General features: G+C 39.8%; 2 protein-coding genes across 4 annotated transcripts; both read left to right on the top strand.

The window, feature by feature from the left end:
• The first annotated feature begins 211 nt into the window (after positions 1-211).
• slc35c1 (solute carrier family 35 member C1) lies at positions 212-5114 on the top strand. Of its 3 annotated transcripts, none has more exons than XM_083995739.1 (3): positions 212-277; positions 1433-1944; positions 2673-5114. In XM_083995739.1, the coding sequence occupies exons 2-3, from the start codon at positions 1464-1466 to the stop codon at positions 3245-3247; spliced, it is 1056 nt and encodes a 351-aa protein (XP_083851865.1). In that variant the 5' UTR covers positions 212-277; positions 1433-1463; the 3' UTR covers positions 3248-5114. The 3 variants fall into 3 exon arrangements, 2 of the variants coding, with proteins under 2 accessions (XP_083851865.1, XP_083851864.1); XR_014596284.1 differs by lacking the exon at positions 212-277 and having other exon boundaries at positions 1314-1944; positions 2673-4738; positions 4776-5114; XM_083995738.1 differs by lacking the exon at positions 212-277 and having other exon boundaries at positions 1314-1944.
• A 6141-nt stretch (positions 5115-11255) lies between these two features.
• Positions 11256-20162, top strand: pamr1a (peptidase domain containing associated with muscle regeneration 1a; the record flags this gene model as incomplete). The annotated part of the gene is made up of 10 exons (XM_083992917.1): positions 11256-11406; positions 11669-11794; positions 13191-13305; positions 14039-14275; positions 15701-15888; positions 16006-16200; positions 16628-16694; positions 17388-17638; positions 18842-19167; positions 19593-20162. The coding sequence occupies exons 1-10, from the start codon at positions 11277-11279 to the stop codon at positions 20160-20162; spliced, it is 2205 nt and encodes a 734-aa protein (XP_083849043.1). The 5' UTR covers positions 11256-11276.
• Between the last annotated feature and the right edge of the window lie 202 nt (positions 20163-20364).

Here is a 20364-nt window from a genome sequence, read left to right as displayed (position 1 = left end):
ATTTATTTATTTATTTATTATATCAAATCATTGGGTTAGTTTTTTACATAATCGTTTTAAGATGTTATTTATTCATTTATTACAAATAAATGCATATCAGGGTTATATGCAAAAGGTCGCATATTTTTTGCAGTCTAGCATGTCGATCAAGAAATTCTGGTCATACATAGCCCTAAACTAGTTGTTAGCCGACCTGGGAGTGGTAGGACCAGTCACTTCCTCATTGATCTCATATCTGCACGCTCAACTCAAATACGGAGTGATTTCGGACCTCAAGGTAAGAAACCCTCTTTTCCTTTTTTTTTTACCGGTGTTTTCAATAGGTACCCAAGGCAAGGACATAATGTTATGATGTAATCAGTCTAAAAGGCATTTGGGCAGGTAACCACACGTTAAAAACGACAGAATAGTTACCAGGTGAAATAGCAGATTAAACACAAATTATAGTTTAAAATGCAGCTAGGGCCTACTAGAAGTTTGAACATTAACACATGTAGCATAAACTACTTCAAATAACAATCGTTTCTTTATCTCTATTTACACAAACACGCACAGCCTTCGCATGACGACGAGTTTATCCAAGGATCCTGTACCTTTAAATTAAAAGAAACACAGAGATGGTTTCACTCGAGGAAGTAGTCGCGCTGAAGGAGACTTCCGCTTTGAGCGCCTGCCTTCAAGATAAAAGTTTAGAGTTTGTACATGTACAGATGTGCATGCAACTGATACTGCCTATGTGTGCGGTCATGAAATTTCTGGGTTAGGGTAGAATGAGTGAGTGCTTTGGGATATTATTGGTTCTGTTTTGTCTTTTTTGTTGTTATTGTTGTTGTTGTTGTTGTTGTTGTTTTTTAATATTATTGTTTGTTTGGTTTTGATTGATTGAATAATTCTGTTAATTCAATATGCCAATCGGGAGGAGGGTGGGGGGAAGGGGATTAATGGGGTAAAACGAAGATAACAAGGCAGTATTTCATTATGCTACCCCACCGATTGTGTTTCCTTTCATGCCCTATCAGTTGTCTGTTAAAAAACCAATAAATAGGCTAATTGATAAAAAAAAATAAAAAAAAGTTTAGAGTTCACTTCGATAAAAAAAAATAAATAAATAAATAAAAACCACCGAAATAAGTATAGGCCCTAACCGTGAGATTCTTGGCATACTGTCACAGTTGGAAAGAAATATACATGCATAACAACAGTTTCCACTGAATATATCGCAAAGATCGAGTTGAAATTGAATGTGAGGCGCTTTTATTCTGAAAATAATAAGACCGGAAGAGTTTCAATTGTAGCGTCCTGCGGAAGACAACAGTCATGTTTGCAACATACAGTTAGTTAGTATCGTAGTCCTGTAGCTATATGTGTTTAGCTTGTGTAAATGCCCCACTCCTTACCCAGGCTGCTCGTCTCGCTCTGTCACCATGAACAGGACTCACCTGAAGCGGTTCGCCATCTTGAAGATGGCTCTGACCGGCACGGAGACGGCGGACCAGGATGGAAACGGAGAGACTTTCCTATTCCGGGCTTTCCGGATAGGAACTGTGGTCGTACTCTACTGGTTCATTTCTATAACAATGGTGTTCCTTAATAATTACCTGCTGGACAACCGAGACCTGGACGCGCCGCTATTCGTCACTTTTTATCAGTGCTTGGTGACGGTGGGGCTGTGCTGGGTCATGCAGCTGCTGTCCAGGCTGTGCCCGGGGGTCATCGACTTCCCCTCGATCAGAGTCAACCTGAAGACGTCTCGGGAGGTCCTGCCTCTGTCCATTGTGTTCATCTGCATGATCTCCTTCAATAACCTGTGCCTAAAATACGTTGGAGTGGCGTTTTACACAGTGGGACGCTCACTCAGCACAGTTTTCAATGTGCTGCTGTCCTACGTCATCCTGAAACAAACCACATCTTACAAAGCCTTGCTGTGCTGTGGGATCATACTGGGTAAGTTCACTTTCTTTATCCTTGAGTAGAGAAAGTGCAGCCCTGTCTATATCAGATATGTGACACATGATTTTATAACTTAAATGATGTTCATCAATGAATGTAATGTATTTAGATGGAGATTAAATGATTAGGAAAGATGATTAGATATGACCTTTGACCATGTAAATCTTGGAATAGACCTGTTCCACCATGCTGAGCATGTCTCTGCCAAGTTTGACTTACTTATAGGTATATAGCCTCAAACACACAACACTCACAGACAGTAGGATGTCCTTATTCACGTGATCTTTAGGTCCTAGATATCTATCTATTTATACTTTTCAATCCATCTATTTATTTAGGAATTAAACAATTTTCAATTTTCATAGCATTCCACTCATGACTTATTTTTGACACAGCATAAATCATCATCGTTTATGTTTTAGACTGAATAATTAATATAAACAAAATATATATTAAAAGAAATAAAGTAAAGTGAACAGTTTCCATCTAATTTTAATATAACATGTTTTGCACATATTCAGCCTTATTCATGTATGTTCAAATATGATATACAAATAGACAGCTCATAATATGATTTAGTCATTTATCAAGCAAACATGGCAAACTTTCAATTGTTTCTGCTTGGGTTCTACAATTAATCAAATTTTAAAAAGTCTAGTTAGTTATTCACTCACATTGAACATTTGTGATGTAACAGTTGTGTATGTGTCCCTGCTTCTCAGGTGGATTTTGGCTTGGTGTGGACCAGGAAGGCTTGGCAGGGTCCCTCTCCTGGACTGGTGTCTTTTTTGGGGTAATTGCCAGCGCTTGTGTTTCCCTCAATGCCATCTACACCAAGAAGGTGATGCCAGCGGTGGATGGAAACATTTGGAAACTCTCCTACTACAACAACATTAACGCATGCGTCCTCTTTGTGCCGCTCATTATCGTGTTTGGGGAGTTTGGTCGCATCGTCAGCTTCACCCGCCTCACCGACCCCGGGTTTTGGAGTATGATGACACTCGGAGGGGTGTTTGGTTTCGCCATCGGCTACGTCACAGGCCTCCAGATCAAATACACCAGTCCGCTCACACACAACGTCTCGGGGACGGCAAAAGCCTGTGCACAGACTGTTATTGCAGTGATGTACAACTCTTCCAGTAAAAGCGTGCTATGGTGGACCAGTAACATGATGGTTCTCGCTGGCTCGTCAGCCTACACTGGGGTTAAAAGTGTAGAAATGAAGAAAACCCCTCACAAAGAACCTCAGGACAAGGAAAAACTGCTCGCAGGGGAGAAAGGTGGTTTGGGAGTGTAACAACAGTAAGAGAAACCTGTAGTCCTTAAAGGGATAGTTCAACATTTTGGCAAATTCACCTATTGCCATAATCCCTATAGTCATAGTTCATAATTATCGGTGCATGTTGTTTTGAGATCCCCTGCCCCTCATCAAAATCATCAAATACACAATCCAACAACTCCAAAACGCTCTGGTGGACAAGTTGTGACCTGCACATTCACCACGCTATGAAATTATCATGTATAATTATGTAACATTACGACACGAGCAAGTACTCACTTGTGCTTTTAAAATCACTTCACCCAGCAGCCGTGTTTGAAATGTAGTTCCAGCTATGCATTTGCCTCAAAAACAACTCTGTCTCATAATGCTACAATATTCAGTGTTTCGCATACATTCATTTATTCGTGGCGGCCCGCCACAAATAAATTACGTCCGCCACGAAAAGACTTTTCGGCTTTTGGCTCAACCAACGCAATATTGTTCCGTTCATTCATCTCTGCATAGCGCTCTTTCTCCATTATTGGCATTCACACACACAGAGAAGCATGACAGCAGTGCGCAGTAAAAGCGAAACTCATACGGGTCGATCCTCCCCTCCCCCCATCAGACCACCCGCCACAGTCCTTGCAAACCTGTGGGAAACGCATTGTTTCATAGCGTGGTGAATGTGCAGGTCACAACTTCTCCACGAGAGCGTTTTGCAGTTGTTGGATTGTGTATTTTACCTCCATTGGGTTCGCTGAGCAGCTCGTGTCTCTGCCCTGCGGATCTCAAAACAACATGGACCGAAAATTAAAGGTAATGAACCTACTGCTATGACTGTAGAGATTATGGCAATAGATGAATTTGCCAAAATGTTGAACTATCCCTTTAACCATTACGCGTGAGAATGCGAATGAGCAGTGGTTTTAAGTGGTACATTTATTATTTGGGTTGGGTTTGATAGTCACATGGGTTTTTATACAGTTGAGGGAATCTATGAAGGAGACGCATATGTATGTATTTAGAGCCTCATATTAACTTGAGGCCTTTTTAAAAGTTATTTTTAAATTATATTTCAATGTGTCTACAGATGAAGGGGAAGATAATGTTTTTATTCACAGGGAACGTAGAGGGTGTTTATTCAGTCTAAGGGTATTCACAATGAGGGCATCATATTCAAAACATAAGCATTTCTATATTGTTTAATTGTGATCGTGATACTTTTATCAGGAGGTTTGCCAACACGCAAATGGCTGCCTTTGTTTTTAACTGAAAGTATGTCAAGATCATGGAAGTGTCCAAGATTAGAGACTTGGTTGTCATTTCAAATATGAACACAGCCACTGCCATGTGGTTTACAGAGGATGAGACAAAGTAGGACCAACGTAGGCCTTTTACCGGAAAACTCCTCTGCAGCATTTTTGAACTGTTGAGCATTGTGTGCTGCAGCTCACTATGTGTCTAACTTTGCAAACATTCTTTGCAGTGTCACGTGTAAACATTTTTACAGACCTCTGAATTGATGTTTGATATGAAGGGAGAAGAATGAACTCATTCAGAGCATCAAGGTGAAGAGTCTCAGACCTGCTGAAGTCAACGATTAAACAATATGCCTGTAAGAGTCAGTGAGTGTCAGTCATCCCGTGTCCAGGTCACCAGTGGCACCAGAAACATATGATATACACGGTCGCCCATAAAGTTGGAATAATTTTGTTTTCAGACACATTCCTCTTTTTATTCCTATTATTAAGGTTGATTGTTGTTTACTTTTCACAGTGATATGTTTGGAACAGATTGATTAATACGGTTTTGAGAAGATATACAAGAATAAATCACATTGTCACAATCATTTCATGAAAACAGGTAAAACTTTATGGACAACCGTGTAGTAGAAGATGGTTTTGAGTGATGCATCTACTACAATCATCAGTCTTTATATGGTATTCAGTTGTTCCTTGGAATGTGAATACACTAAGGAGTTTCATGCTTTATGACAAAATAAAATTTTATGATAAACCTCATCCTTTTCTGAGTCATTTTTATTTGCAAACTTTATTTTAATTTTCACTTCATGAAACTGTTAAAAGAAAAGAAAAATAACACCATGTGGTTGGTTTAACTTTTAATTGCTTGCTTTGGGCAACATTTGTTGTTGATGAGATGCAACAGCAGTCGGCTTTATCCACATATTTATTTCTACATATTTAATGTTTTAATTTTGGATTTTTTATCTACTAAATTCTAGCTTGTCATTTTAATCTGTCTGGGGATCGTATAATTTAGATGTCTGCTGGCAATGGCATTTTAAAGCTAAGTGCATGTAATTGCTATCCATCTTCTTTCTTTTTAACTGTGGGGCCTCATTTAAGGTGACATGTTTCAGTGAGACTGCTTCTTTATATGCCCCTATTGTCTTGAGTTGTGAAAGGTCAGTGGATGTGGGAGTAGGGTTGGATGAGAGTCTCTCTGGTGTCCAAATGGAATATCCCTCTGAGCAACGGTGGAGGCTAAAAATAGCTGACTGAGCACCATGGGTAATTACATGAACCAAAAAAACACTGGTCTCTAATGTCAAGAACTCATTTCAACAGTGAGTTTGGCCTTGTGACACAAATGAGAGTTTTATAACTGTGTCGTCGTGTGAAATACATAATCCCCACCCCCACCCTCTTCCCCCTGCCCCCCCACCTTTCATCTATCTCTCATGTCTGGTTGGGTCAAGTTCAACATGATAGGAGGAGGCAAAATCTGCAGCTGTGATTGACAGTTCAAACGCTGCAGGGATCAAAAGGAGTCACTCATGGTTCTTTATACGTGTCAGCTCAGAGTGCTGGTCAGAACGTGGCTGTCACTGTCGATGGGAGAGTTAATTACCACTGGAACATTTTAAGTGAAGAATTGTGACTGATGTTTTCTTCACTGTGTGGAGCAATACATTCCCATCATGCAATGGTTATAATGTTTTATGCAGTTTTAATACTGTCTTCACCATAATTAAATTGCATCCAATTATCCTTTTTTCTTCTTCTTTTTTGACACTTGAGGGCAGCATAGCACCACATTGGTGTAATCTATCTGATATGGCAAACATGAAAGCAAAGTGTGACTCCTTCATGCCAACATAAATACTCAGTTGGAGTTGTGTTTTAGCTTTTATTTTACTTTTGCTATTTACTGTAGCTCTCTGGACTCCACCAGCTCCTCTGTCTTTCACTTGGTGCTGTGCAGGTTGAACACAATGCTTTCACCAGAGGTTTTCACTGAAAGTGAGATAAATGAGACTGAACCAACAGAGTCAAGTTACAAGCTGTAAAATGAACTGAAAGACTGAAAAGCTGTGTGCAGCAGGGGCATGTGACCTTTGTTACAGTTAAGTTATTTGATCCATTGTGGATGTGAAAATATAAAATATATCAACTTTAAATATGAACTATGCCAGATTTATAGCTTAACTGCTACATTTTTACCTTAATTAAACAGCTTTAACAGAGTTAATTGTGATTGTTTAAAGGGATAGTTCACCCAAAATTCAAATTTCACTCATTATCTACTCACCCTCATGTCAACTAAGGGCTGGGAGAATTTTCAGAGTCCTCCGTGCCTTCTCGGAGTTGGAGAAGAAAAGTGAGTATCATTCACAACCATTATATGGACCCCCTCTTTAAGTAAATAAATTACTCTAGATTTTATTCAAAACACCTGCCACATTCTGAACTTGGGTTAAACGAAACAACTTCTCGAGGTCATTGTTTCTTAAAGTGAGGTTCATGGACCCCCAGGGGTCCTTGTGGGGGTTCTTGCGGTTTCCCGTAAAAAAAGAAAAAAGGAATATTTTATTTTCATTATTTTTCATCCGTAAGCAAGTCAAGACACACAAACTTTGGTCAAAGTTGGTAATGGGCAAACACTGTCATTGATAAAACATCTATAACATAAGGTCAGGGGTCCTGAGGACAAAATGTATCAGATGGGGTCTCCTTGGCATAAAAAAGTCTCAGAATCACTAGTACAGTAGGAGTTGTTCTGTTTATCTGCAGCATCTGGATTCTGCAACAACATGCATGCAGGCTGCAGCTGAGTATCCTGACCTCTAAAGTTTGTCTGTCACACCTGTTGTAGGGGAGAGTGGGGCAATGTGAGACACCGGGTAATGTGAGACACCCCCTATATCTAGAAAACGGAACACATTTATGGTCATCTGACCATTATGTTTTCAAGCCCCTTCCATTTCCCCATGGCTATGAAGGAGAGGACCTCATGATGCTGTGGAAAGCATGTTTTTTTCACAAAAATATGATTTTTGCATGTAAAAGTAAATTTTCTTGCGGTCAACTTAATCAACTGTTGTGCCAAAGCAAATTGATTCAGGTAGAAAAACTTCTATGATACATGATGATGAACTACCAACACATAAAACCATGTGATGATGCTGGCTGATAATTAGCCTGAATTTCTAAGAGAGGTCATTTTTTCTAAAATGGGGGTGTTGGGGTAAAGTGAGACAAATGCTGCGGGGTAAAGTGAGACCATGGATGTATTATAATAAATCCATGAGTGAGACACTGTGAGCACACCACACACAAAGATTTACACTAGAATCTCATCCCCCAAGCCAGAAATCTTGCGTGATCAATGATCTGTAGCCACACTGCTTTGTTATGCTAGGTGCTCTCAGTCAGCTCACTTTTTTATTGGTTAATTAACTAAATTTGAGTCATATTCCACTTTGTCGGCTCCCCACACACACAAGAGGACTTTTGATCAAAATGGTCACCATTGTCGGGGCCTACAATCTGACCCCTAGACTGTTTTCTATTCTAGCTGGTTCTATCTGTCATTTGAATGTTAATTAAAACATTTTGTGTTGTATTTGATTTTGGTTTTGAGTCACTTTGCGTTGAGAAAACAAAAGTGCTTAATTGGCCAATCCCCATGATTCTGCTACTAGTCCGACATTAGTTCTGGAAAGCGTGGTTGTCAAGCTAGCTGTCAGAACTCTAACTGTTACAACATGTGTTGTTATGGTAGTTTCAGAGTGGAAAAAGTAAGTGGATCAGTTTACCCCATTGATTTTTCTAGTTTGTCTCAGTTTACCCCTGACCTGGGGTAAAGTGAGACACGAGACAACTTTTTTTAAAACAATCATATTTTCACTGTCCTTCGTCCTAAATACATTCTGATAATTTCCATTGCTAGGCAACATCCTGAATTAATGGGAAATGTGTACATTTTACTGATAAATCATTTTAGCTCGCTTAGAGGGGAGCAAATGTAAAAAGTGTCTCACTTTACCCCACTCTCCCCTACGTATATGTCCAGGGTTAGGGTTGGTCCTCTAAGTTGAATTGTGAACTTAAAGCTCTAGCCTTTTGGACACTCGTCAAACGTTTCACTGTGATTACGACGTAGAAATGTCTTATCTCTTATAAGACAATGAGAGTATTAGGTATCGCACAAAGTTAAAAGAACAACAATAAAGCCACATGGTGTCATCACTGTCTGCTCACAATTTGCTGTAATGGAGAAGATGAGAACAGATATGAAAGCATGGAAACTCCTAGGTAACAGTTTAGGTAATGGAAAAGCAACCTTGGACATGAAATGGGCTGTGACGATCTTATCGGCCTCATTGCTTCTGGCAAATCTACGTAGACTGACATCATAAACATTGCACGGGGTCATTAAAGACAACATCTGTTGTGAAATCATCACGTCTGGCCTGACAGCTGGTGTATGATGAAGACTCAGTGAACACATTTAGCTTGATGCATGTGCAAATATGTATTTTTCAGTTTAAGACTTGATAACACAGGAAGGCTTTTGAACATCTAACTTGCAGCTTTGGAGAAATTCACTTGCCATCTCTCCTCCAAACATTTTCCAGTTAACTGGCAGATGGAGTTTTTCCTTTTCTTTTTTTTCCTGGACATCACTGTTTTCCCCATTAGGATGTCTTTACTTCTCTCAAATGCACTTTCCACTTCCTTTGCCAGCAAGTAGCCTATCCAGCGTGCAGCAGCAGCAGCACTCACTCTGAACTCATACCAGGAGCAGAGCGTCAGGAACCAGTTGCAGGAACAGCATCGATTTTGAGCTGCACGATCTCAGAGCAAATTCAAGCCTTCGCAGATTAAAAACATCCTGAGAGGAATGGGTTAAGGATCTCTGTCCATTATGCTGAGATGGGAGACTCCATCATCAGTCGTTACGTCACATTTTGAGCGGAGAGGAACATCTGTGGAGAGCTAGCTCTACCTTCTCGGAACCTCTATCAGAAGTTTATTGCTGCGAGTTTGGCAGTCGACATGTTCGCTCTCCTCTCACGGAAAGTGCCTGTGCCCTCTCTCCTGGCTCCCAGGCTCTTCTACCTCCTCTTAAATCTCTGTTTTGGTGTAACAGCTTGGCCACATGGTAAGTTAAACTGCAGTTTAGACTGAAATCTCTATTTGCTCTACACAGTATTGGACTGTTTTGTTTGTTTGTTTGTTTTTTCTATCACATGGCTTTTTCTTTTTGTGAAAATGCTGCTGATTTTATAACAAAAAATAAGCCTGCTTACTTTACTGCTGAGTAACCGTGGAGTTATTTCATTATGATGACTCACTTGTTCTGCTAAGACTGTTCTCAACTCATGCAATAGAACTAGAACAGACTCTGTGTGCCACACTATAATTTCTCCTGTTGTAGCTTGTATACAGCCTTTCCCTCAATGTCTATGCAGATAATCTCATAATGGACATATCAATGAGGGTCCAATGGTGTGGTGTCTAGGAGGCTTTTACATTTCATTTAGCACAGTAATCCATAACTATTGATAGGTAAATTAACCATGTGATGATTATAATGGGCCTCTGAGTCCACTTTGCACTGCTCCTCTGTTTGTTGTCTGTACAGTACAACAATACAATATGCTCAATAACATATCAAATATTCAAAATAGAATTTGTTGCATTGTTATTGGGATTTTGGGTAATTTAAACCAGTCTAGGCATCAGCAGAGCAAGCAAACTTCACAAGGTAATAATAACGTACAAGATTTGAGCCACAAACAGAATGTAGTCCAGCTTGAGCTTGATAGCATCATCTGCCACCAAATCATATGCCAAGATAAATTTCACACCTCAGCAACTTGTTCAGTCATCGTGAAATGTTGTACCTGTATTGTACAGGGAAGTCTGATCTGGGCCATCAGATCACAGGAAAAATATGCTATAGGGATGAATTAGTACCACTCATTACATTTCTATCAACACGTGTAGAGACAGGAATCTGCAGGGAGCCAAAGCTGCCATTCTGTACATACAATACAATTCCTCAGCTTTGATTCGTCACATTTTATTTTGACCCCCTAGCCTTCGTCTTGTGTTAGCTTTTTACTGCCATCTATGGTGTTTCGGGTCAGTTTTGACCCATATTTTAAATCAGCTGTAATACATTTTTTTTCATCCAATTTGTTTTTATTCTCTTGGTTATATTGTTAGGCTTCCTTATCCATGGAAATATTGGTTTTAATATTTTTGGGTGTGGGCCCCTAGGCCTTTTTTGTCAGTATGACCCTTGGCTTCAATTGAACCTTCCTCTTGTTAGCTTTCTGTTACCATCTATTGGTGTTCGGGTCAGTTTTGACCCGAGTCTTAAATCAGCTGTAAAACACACTAAAAACAATTATTTATCATTCCATTTGTTTCTCAACTCTTGGTTATGTTGTTAGGCTTCCTTATCCATGGAAAGGTTTGTTTTGCACTTATGATTTCAACACCACAAATGTCATAATTTTAACCAGAGAATTTTAGAATTTTGTGAAAAAAAACCTTTTTGTTTTATTTTGTTTAAGTAGAGGTTCCTGACAAAGTCAAAAAGTCTTGATTCTATAAACAAATTTATGTGGTACTTCTATGCATTTAAAACTTAAAAACGGGTCACTGGTGACCCGAACACCAGAGGAAGGCTAGAAGAAGTCAAAGGTTTTCGATAGGTATATTATTGTGTTGATCCAGGCGTCTGTTGCTTTGGTTCCACAGCTCCGGCGGGGGACAACTGCCCGAGCTCTCGGTGGAGCGTCATGTGTCGTCCGTGCTGCGAGTACCACCTGATCGAGTGCCGGTGTCCCTCAAAAGGGTCAAGGGTGGGTTACACCGTACCCTGCTGCCGCAACGCTCTGGATCAGTGTGACCCCTGCATCATTCATCCAGGTACACTCTTACTGCCTATTCACAGTACTTTCTGGAAGAATCAGTGAAGTTATTTACCAGCTGCTGCTGCTCACAGATTTGAAAGACACCACTTCCTGTTTATTAGTTTTTTACCTGGGAAAGCTGTGGTAGACACAGTAGTATTTGGATCAATGTAAAGCATAAGCAAAACAAGGTATGAGTTATATTAGTCACTGACAAAGACTTACAAATTGACTTAAAATCCTAATCTCATTCTTTTTCTTTTGTTTGTCATTGCGAGGCTGCAGTCTGTTTGAGAACTGTAAAACCTGCCACAATGGAACATGGAAAGCCAATGATGATTTCTTCGTCAATGGAAAGTATTGCACCGAGTGCCGCCAAGGCTGGAGTGGAGGGGACTGTAAAAGTGAGTCAAAATGCTGTAATGCGGAATCGCTGTACAGCCTTATCTTGCCACTGAATAGGCCGAATACTCTGAATACTCATTGCTCATGAGAGAAAGCATGAATCACACAGTGATGCAGAACACTCTGCCATGCCCAAGCTCTTGTGTATCATCAATACAAGGCTTTGGCTGAATGCTTTTCCAGCCAGAGTGTTATCTAGCTATAGTTATATGAAAATGTATCGAGTCGCATTTAAGGCCGATAGGAAATGCCATTGACAGCTGAGCCAATGCAGAAGGACTGACAGAGTGGCAATAAGTGACATATTATAACTTTATGTACTGCACTAGTTTTACAATCTTTGTTCAACATCTATAAACATGTGGAATGTGTTTCAGTTTATTACAAGCTGAACAAAACACAATACATCACATTAAACCTTGTCCATATCAGGAAATATAGCCCACATACACTCTCATTTTGGGCTGTAATCATCACAGGTTGTCATGTTCCACCGTTTTCAGACTGCCACATCTACATATGTAATACACAATAAGGTCACTTGGTGGCGACAATGCATTTTTATTGTGTCACATCTACAGTCTACTGCTGGTTTCCACTTGTAGCATCTGGTCAAAAAAATATTGGAATTCTGAAAATGGCTTTTGTCTTTTTTTTTTTTTTTTAATACAAAATACTTGATATAATTATGAGTATTATGCTGCAACAGCTCCCATTACCAAATTCTTAAAGCAAATGTGTGTTAGTTAAGGTTATGGTGAAGTGCTATTAATAGGAGAAAGCAAACAGGTCTGCCATGTTGCCACTCCTCTTATTCACTCCCATGGTGTTTTTCCATTCTCTTTTTTTCATGGCCCAGGGGAAAGTACCATTCAGAGGCCATTTGAAGCCAGCTCAACAACACAAGAGGAGCCATTGTGCCACTTGTGTTGTCCTGTACAACCTGTTTAGAGTGTGTGATTGACAAACCGACAAAGTACAGGCTGTATGAGTTCACTAATAATTTCCTAAAGGAACAGCTTTTGTGAATTCTGAAATATTCCAAAGAGCTAAACCTTTAACCGTCAAATCACCAAATCAAACCTTCAACCCTCACAGGGCGGACAGACAGCAATTTGGAGAATTTGCTGTGTCTTGTTTTGCTTTTCCACTTGAAAAACACACATACCAGCTGGAACCCCAGCATGATGTTAATAACCACGATTTTTGTAGTGGCTGGTTGGATCCAGTCATCTCATCATTTTTTGGATATTATCTGCCCTCTCACACAGCATGTCACATCGCTGGCACTGCCTGCCACAATGAAAACGCTGGGTTCCACTGTGATAAACAAATATTTGATGGGAATGTAAATTCACTAAATGACAGTAATTACAGCTCTCTTGTGGTAAGTAGCATGCGGAGACATCATCCAGCGGTCTCAGGGTCACATAGCACTGGAGAGTTACCCAACAAATGCCCGATGTGAATGGACAGTGCAAGTGCAGAAGGGCAGCGGGATCGAGCTCAGGTAGGCCACTTTCCTGGGGCTCTGATATAAAGTCAAGTCCTTTAACACTCTCAGTTTCCCAAAGAAATAACTATCTGGTCAAACTTTCTTCGACAGCTACACTGTGTTATTGAAAGGACTGCTGTGATGCGACAGATTTTACTGTTAATGAAAGAGCTGGAGCTTCAAGATTTGAACTGACATAATAATGTTACCATAGTTTTTAGACAAACACAGAAAGTAAGTTGTGTATCGAATTATTTATCATATTGACTTCTCTTTTCTTGTTGATGATGAACTTGTTTGTGAACATTTATGTGTTTGAGTGCAAAGAAACATAAAAAAATACACAGTGTCAGTCTCGCAAATGCCACGCTAACAAAATTAATGAGAAACTTTTTGAATAGCCCACATATCTGGAACGTGGACTGACATGAACAAGACCAGTGATAGTTCTTATTCAACTATAACTCTGTAAACCTGCTGAGACAGCACAGGACAAATGATGTATTTTGTTTTTATGTGCTTGGAAATGATTTTCCTCACTGAGAAACTGGCTCCACGGGGGATCAACTCATTATCAGCCTGTCAAATGATGTGGAGGTCAAAGCGAAGCAGCCAGACAGCCCCGCATTAGCCCACATAATTGGACTTATTGTTTACACAATTCAGCATTTGGAAGACGGTTGTTCAGTGTTTTAAATTGGGTTGAAAAGAACCATTTAACCATGACTTGTCTGTGGTTATGCTGCAGGTTTTCACAGCTCAGTTTGGAGTCTGACCATAACTGTCGTTATGACTACGTTGAGGTGCGAGATGGCGATGACCTGGGCTCCCCGGTGATTGGCCGGTTTTGTGGGGATCAGCTGCCTCCTCCGATAAAAAGCTCGGGGAACATCTTGCACATCCTTTTCACGTCAGATGGCTACAACAACTTTGATGGATTTGTTCTTACTTTTCAGGAAAGTTCAGGCAGGTATAATCGTACTGAGTATTGTGATTGTAATTGTGTCTGAGTCCATGGTAGTATTGCTATATTATTGTGTCCACATGCTATAAAAGATTTAGCTGATGCACTGTATAAAGTTGGCTTCCTCTGTGGAGCCAACACACTCAGAATAACAATGTATCAGTCTGATATATTCTTATTCATGATATACTGTAGGTATCTCCTTCAGATGTCATGAATACATGATACTCTACTGTCCTCCCATGCATAGTGCAGCACTTCTCTCTTCTTGCATGCATTTTTCTCCTGGACATTTTTCTTTCATTTCTGTTTGCGTGTTTGTGCATGTGTGTCCGTGTGAAGCCTCCTACACAGAGCAGCGATGTGAGACTAGCAGTCAGTGACACAGATTTATCATACTTGCTCCTCTCCATTTGCTTTCTTTGAAGCAAATCATGCATCTAACTTGCATCCCATTTACCCAGTCTTTTTTCTCCCCCTCCATAGTGCTGCATAGTGCATCAGTGGATGCTCAGGCATATACTGGCAATATATCTGTAAAGATTAAATCAATAAGTCAAAGAAGAGTGGAGTTTTCAACATAATGATTTCAGTAAAAAACATAAACAAACTGTTAAAAAGAAATATGTCAGAACAGACCAAACTCAGAAATGGTGGTTTTAGAGAGGCTACTTAAGGGATCTATTTATTTTAGTTTTCAATTATTGTTGAAATAATTCGTAGACTCATCAGTCCAAAACACATAATTTGCGGGGTTCCTCATGGCACTATCCTGGGGCCATTACTTTCTGCAGGTAATACTGCATTAGTAGTGTCATCAGAAAGATGGAATTTCACTTTCAAATATGTTGTGAATAAAGATTCAAAATTGTTTATTATTCAGGGAAAGTGGTGCCTTTATTATGAATGAGCTCAAGTGAGACAATTTCAAGGATTTAAGTTGAAGCAGACTAGTTTGTAGTCCAAACAATATTTTCATATATGTCATGTATAGGGATATTTTTTATTAAAAAGAAATAGAAAAAATAATTATCCATTTTAATTCTCACTCAGATAGAACAGTTTCTTACTTGTGAGGCCAAAATACATTTTATTTATGCAAAGTAAATGTCACAAATCACAGCAGAATGAGAATTTTCATAATTTAGTACCACTGATGTGAATTCATCAAACTGTCAAAATTGTGAAAAAAACACACATATCAGGTAGGCCCAGCTCAATGCTCTTTTTTTTTTTGACACAGCAGTTTGAAAAAGAGCATTGAGCTCGAAACGTCACTTTGCTATTAAATCCTTGAAAGGGAGCTCTTATGGTGTGCAGATTTTTTCTTTGTTCTAATTCATCAAACTGAAATTGTATTATTTGATTTTTTTCTTTATTAAATCTTAGTTGCTGATGATTCAGTTCATCCGTTATTTATCAAAATATTTCAACAGTTTCAGCCAGAAGAAATCCAGCATGTGCACTTCCAGAGAAACTGGTGAATGGATATTTGCTGCCCGTCTATGGCCTCAAGGAGGAGCTTGTAACTGTAAACTATCGGTGCCATTCACCTTTCATTCTCACCGGCTCCCAGCAAAGGACCTGTCAAACTAATGGCATGTGGAGTGGCACAGCTCCCACATGTGTAAAAGGTACCTTTTCTCCATGAGTCCTTCATTTCTCGTGTTTATAAAATGCCACATGATGCAATTATGTTGAGTTTCTCTCCCTCTGCCTCTCTGTCCTCTCTCTCGAATGTGCTCATGTAGACCAAACAAGCCGAGTCCATTGTGCCCCTCCACCAAAATTGCTAAACGGCTACCACCGACCTGCTCCCGACACAGCAGCGGGAGCACAGACGATTGAGTTTTTCTGTAAAAACTCCTACATTTTGAGTGGAAACCACCTGAGTACCTGCCTCTCTAATGGATCCTGGAGTAGCAGGCCTCCAAAGTGTGTGCGAGGTAGTTGTTTTCAAAAACACATTAGGGCAGAGAACACAGTGTTTCACAAGCACTGTAGCCTATTTTTTCCACTTCATTACTATGTAAAGATGGCACACAATGAAAGTCCTACTATTTGTTTATGGCACACATTCTGACATGCGAACAAAGGAACAATTTAGCAATTAAAGCACTGTGATGAGTGCATAGTAAACAAAGCCATTTGTTAAGATGGACCAGTAAATGGTTGTGATCTTTTTTTGTATGAAAAATATGTTTGATCCTGATTATTTTATGCTCATAATCGTCCATGTTTATTCTGAATTACTTACCCCTCTGGTCACAATAACTAATGTTACAGAAACAAAGCTGAGGAAACAATGGGAGCTAATATAAGAAAGTGGTTCTTATACACTAACAGCCACCTGTTTGGTTTTTACCTTTGCAGCCTGTCGAGAACCCAAAGTGTCTGAACTTGTGCAACAAACCGTTGTGAAGCCACATCTACTATCAAGGTATTTTTCACGATTCTCTGCTCTTACTATTTACATGGTTTCGTTGTGAAAACAGGTGCAGTGCTTTCAGAACACTGTTGTCAGGGTTGCCAGAATGCATTTGTAGGATGAGCGCAATCACAGCATGTGTCATTTTCTGGTATGCCAGAATCACAAATGTTCAAATTTTGCACATGGTGGCTACAAAGAATAAACACTGCATATTGCTGGTGCCACATGTTTGTATGTAGTCATACAGTACATGTGCACAATGCAGAATATGATCATACTTTTTCACTTTGGACGCAATTTATATTCCTAGATTTGTCACAGCTACAGTCAAACTGGTGCAGATATAATAATGTTTTAAAGGTGTTTTGTTTTCAACTGTCACCAAATTCACAAATACTACTCAGCAAACAAATAAAATTTTATTAGGCACTAAAACACAATCAGGTAATGCAACTTTAATAAAGCCCGTAGGTTCATTATTGACCCTGGAAATGGTAATTAAAAAAAACATTGTACTCATGAGAGTAATCCTCCTCTTGCATTAATATTTGTTTTGTAGGGCTTTTAATTATGCATGGCTAAGGTTGAAATTGATTCATTTTGTTCTTGATGTTAATGTCACATCAATATGACATAATTCCCACATGAAAAGAGTTTAGTGCAGTTGAGAAGCCAAAGACAAACTGCATCTCTTCCCCACAGAGAGAAACCCCCGTTTTCATCGAGGTACGACATGCATGATTTGTTGTCAGCTGGCTTTATTCCACTGGACAGACAGACCAGTGCGGGAGCGGACGACGCAGCTTTGGACGAGCTTCCTCGAGGCTTCCGTGCGGTCCACACGAGCATCGAGTACAAGTGTGCCTCACCTCTCTACAGCCACAAAGGAAGCCCCAGACGCACCTGCCTGAAGACCGGCAGGTGGAGTGGGCGTCATGTTTCCTGCTCACCTGGTGAGAGCAGCAGCAGTTGAGATCCAACTTGAAGTGAAACCTGAGTTACCTTCAGTGGGAAAGTGGCAACTAAAACTTCTACAATGCTTCTCTCTGTCCAAAGGTTCTTATCTTGAGTTAAGTCTTGGCAAGAAAATGAATAAGCAGGTTTCACCAATATCACCATTCCCTAAACAGATTATCAAGCTGCACAGGTTTTGTTTGTTTGGTAACACTTTATTTGACGCCTATCTCTATAACGCATTATAACCATTTATAATGGGTTGCAGTTATAACTATCATTATAAACACTCATAAATGATCATAATGCTTTATAACAATAATCATAACACACTATAAAGCATTTTATCATGACTTATAAGGTCAGGTATTATAATACGTTATAATTGTTAGTAACCCACTGACAATGACCACATCGATAATGCATTATAAATATAGTTATAATGTGTTTTAATTGGCTCATAAACATGTAACTATCATTATAAACACTCATAAATTATCATAAGGCTTTATAACAACAAGCATAACACATCATAGAGCATGTTATACTGGCTTATAAGGTCAAGTATTATAATAGAGTTATAATGCTCTATAATGTGTTATTGTGTTATTGTTATAAAGACTTATGATAATTTATGAGCGTTTATAAGCCAATTATAAGCCCATTATTTATAATGCATTATCAGTGTGGGCATTGTTAGTGAGTTGCTAACATTTATAACATATTATAATACCTGACCTTATTAGTCATGATAAAATGCGTTTAAGTGTGTTATGATTATTGTTATAAAGCATTATGATCATTTATGAGTGTTTATAACTATAGTTACAGTGCTATAACTGCATTATAACACATTATAAGTATGGTTATAATGAGTTATAGATATAGGCGTCAAATAAAGTGTTACCGTTTGGGGTTTTCTTTTTCTTTTTTAACTTGTTCTGTCTTAATCATCTCTGGAATATATAGACAGGAAGGAAGGACAATTTACACCACATATTGGTGTATTCAATTTTGAAATGACAGTGAACAGCAACTGTAACCGGAGTTGCCAGAAAAAACAGAAACACCTGTGCATGTATTTGCAGAGCCTAGAACTCAAAAATACTTTATTTTAAAGGTTGTCGACCAAAATCTTTTGCCAGTTTGTAATGCAACAACAGTTTCTGACACTATCTCTCCTCTTTCTTCCCCTCCCACAGTTTGTGGCAAATTCGACACCTTCAGTTCCCACAATCTCTCTGACACTGAGTGGCCTTGGCATGCGGCCGTCTATATCCGCTCACCTCCTGATCGCACAGCCAGTAGCACCCACAGATCCCATGGAATGAGCGCAGCTGACCAGCGGGAGGTCTCAGAGGAGTCTACGTTCTGGTACCTGGCCTGCAGCGGGGCTCTGCTCAGCCAGCGTAGAGTCCTGGTAGCAGCTCAGTGTGTGGTGGACAAGGACAAGCGACCCATTCACCCGGCACATGTGAAGGTTGTCATAGGAGTGCGCTACCAACTGAAAAGCCAGCGTCACCTCAGGGTAAAAACACATCATGTTATTCATCTCAATGCATAAGGTCATAACTGCCATTTAAATCACATTAAACCCATCTTTAATTCAGAGGCCCTAACGTCACTATTTAAATTTATTCAGTTTTCTGTGACTCAGAGCTCATAAAAAGTCTCCTATGACAGCAACATTTACCATACAGCAGTATTAAGCAAGGAATCTTCCTGAAATAAATATAAGCTTGAGGATAGGTTTTTGTATGTAAATGGTATAGTATGAAATCTTCTGGCATTTATCTGTGAATTTTAAGTCTAACTAGATACAGCTATATTTGTTTCTTAGTTTAATATTCATGCATCTCTCTGCGAATGATCAGACTTCAGCAGGTACAAGTACCAAAATCAATAAATAATGTATCTCATTTTTATCTCCTTTTCTCCTCTTTTTCTCAAAAGGTCTCAGACGTTGCAGTGCATCCAGAGTTTTACCTTGCAGGAGACAACGTCGCTGTGCTCAAGCTTAAAGACAAGGCCAAGATCAGCGAACGTGTGTTGCCAGTGTGTCTACCCAGAATGCAAAGGGGAGAGGTGACAGCCCAGGAGGCTTATACTGTGAGGTGGATTTTACCAAACAATCAGAGGCACCTGGGCCGCTTCACCGCTCACAGCCAGACCCAACTTGTTGAGCTGAGCGATCGCGCTCAGTGCGAAAGGGAATTTGCACAGGGAGGAGCACACACCACTCAGATCGGTGACAATGTACTGTGTGTCATTAGGAAGCCGTCCAGTCCTGAAAGCCCCTGTCCCAGTGTTATTCCAGGCCTCACAGTCGTGCCAGCTGGGTTTTCATCCACAAGTGGTGTCTTGTCTGGTCACGAGGAGACTCGGGAAACCTCCGGCATAGGCTGGCAGCTGCTGGGTTTAGAGAGTTTCGGCTCTGAGGAGAAGAACTGCCACCGACAGACTTACACACTTCAAACACAAATAAGCAGCTTTCAACTCTGGATGGAGGAAATGATGAAATAAATTTTTGTTCTCTACACATCTTTATCTTAATGTCATGTCGCTATGGCGAGGACTCCTATTGTGTCTTCCGTGTGTGCATGTCATTGTTCTGTATTTGGGTCAACACAGAGGCAGATCACACCTTTGTTTACTTTATGTTTGTGTGGCACATTGTTCATGATAAAAGAAATGTCTAGATAAAGTCATTGTCCTTGTTATTGTA

The sequence above is a fragment of the Trachurus trachurus genome, assembly GCF_905171665.1.
Source record: "Trachurus trachurus genome assembly, chromosome: 3".
NCBI lineage: Eukaryota > Metazoa > Chordata > Actinopteri > Carangiformes > Carangidae > Trachurus > Trachurus trachurus.
This window is presented reverse-complemented; position numbering and strand designations above follow the sequence as displayed.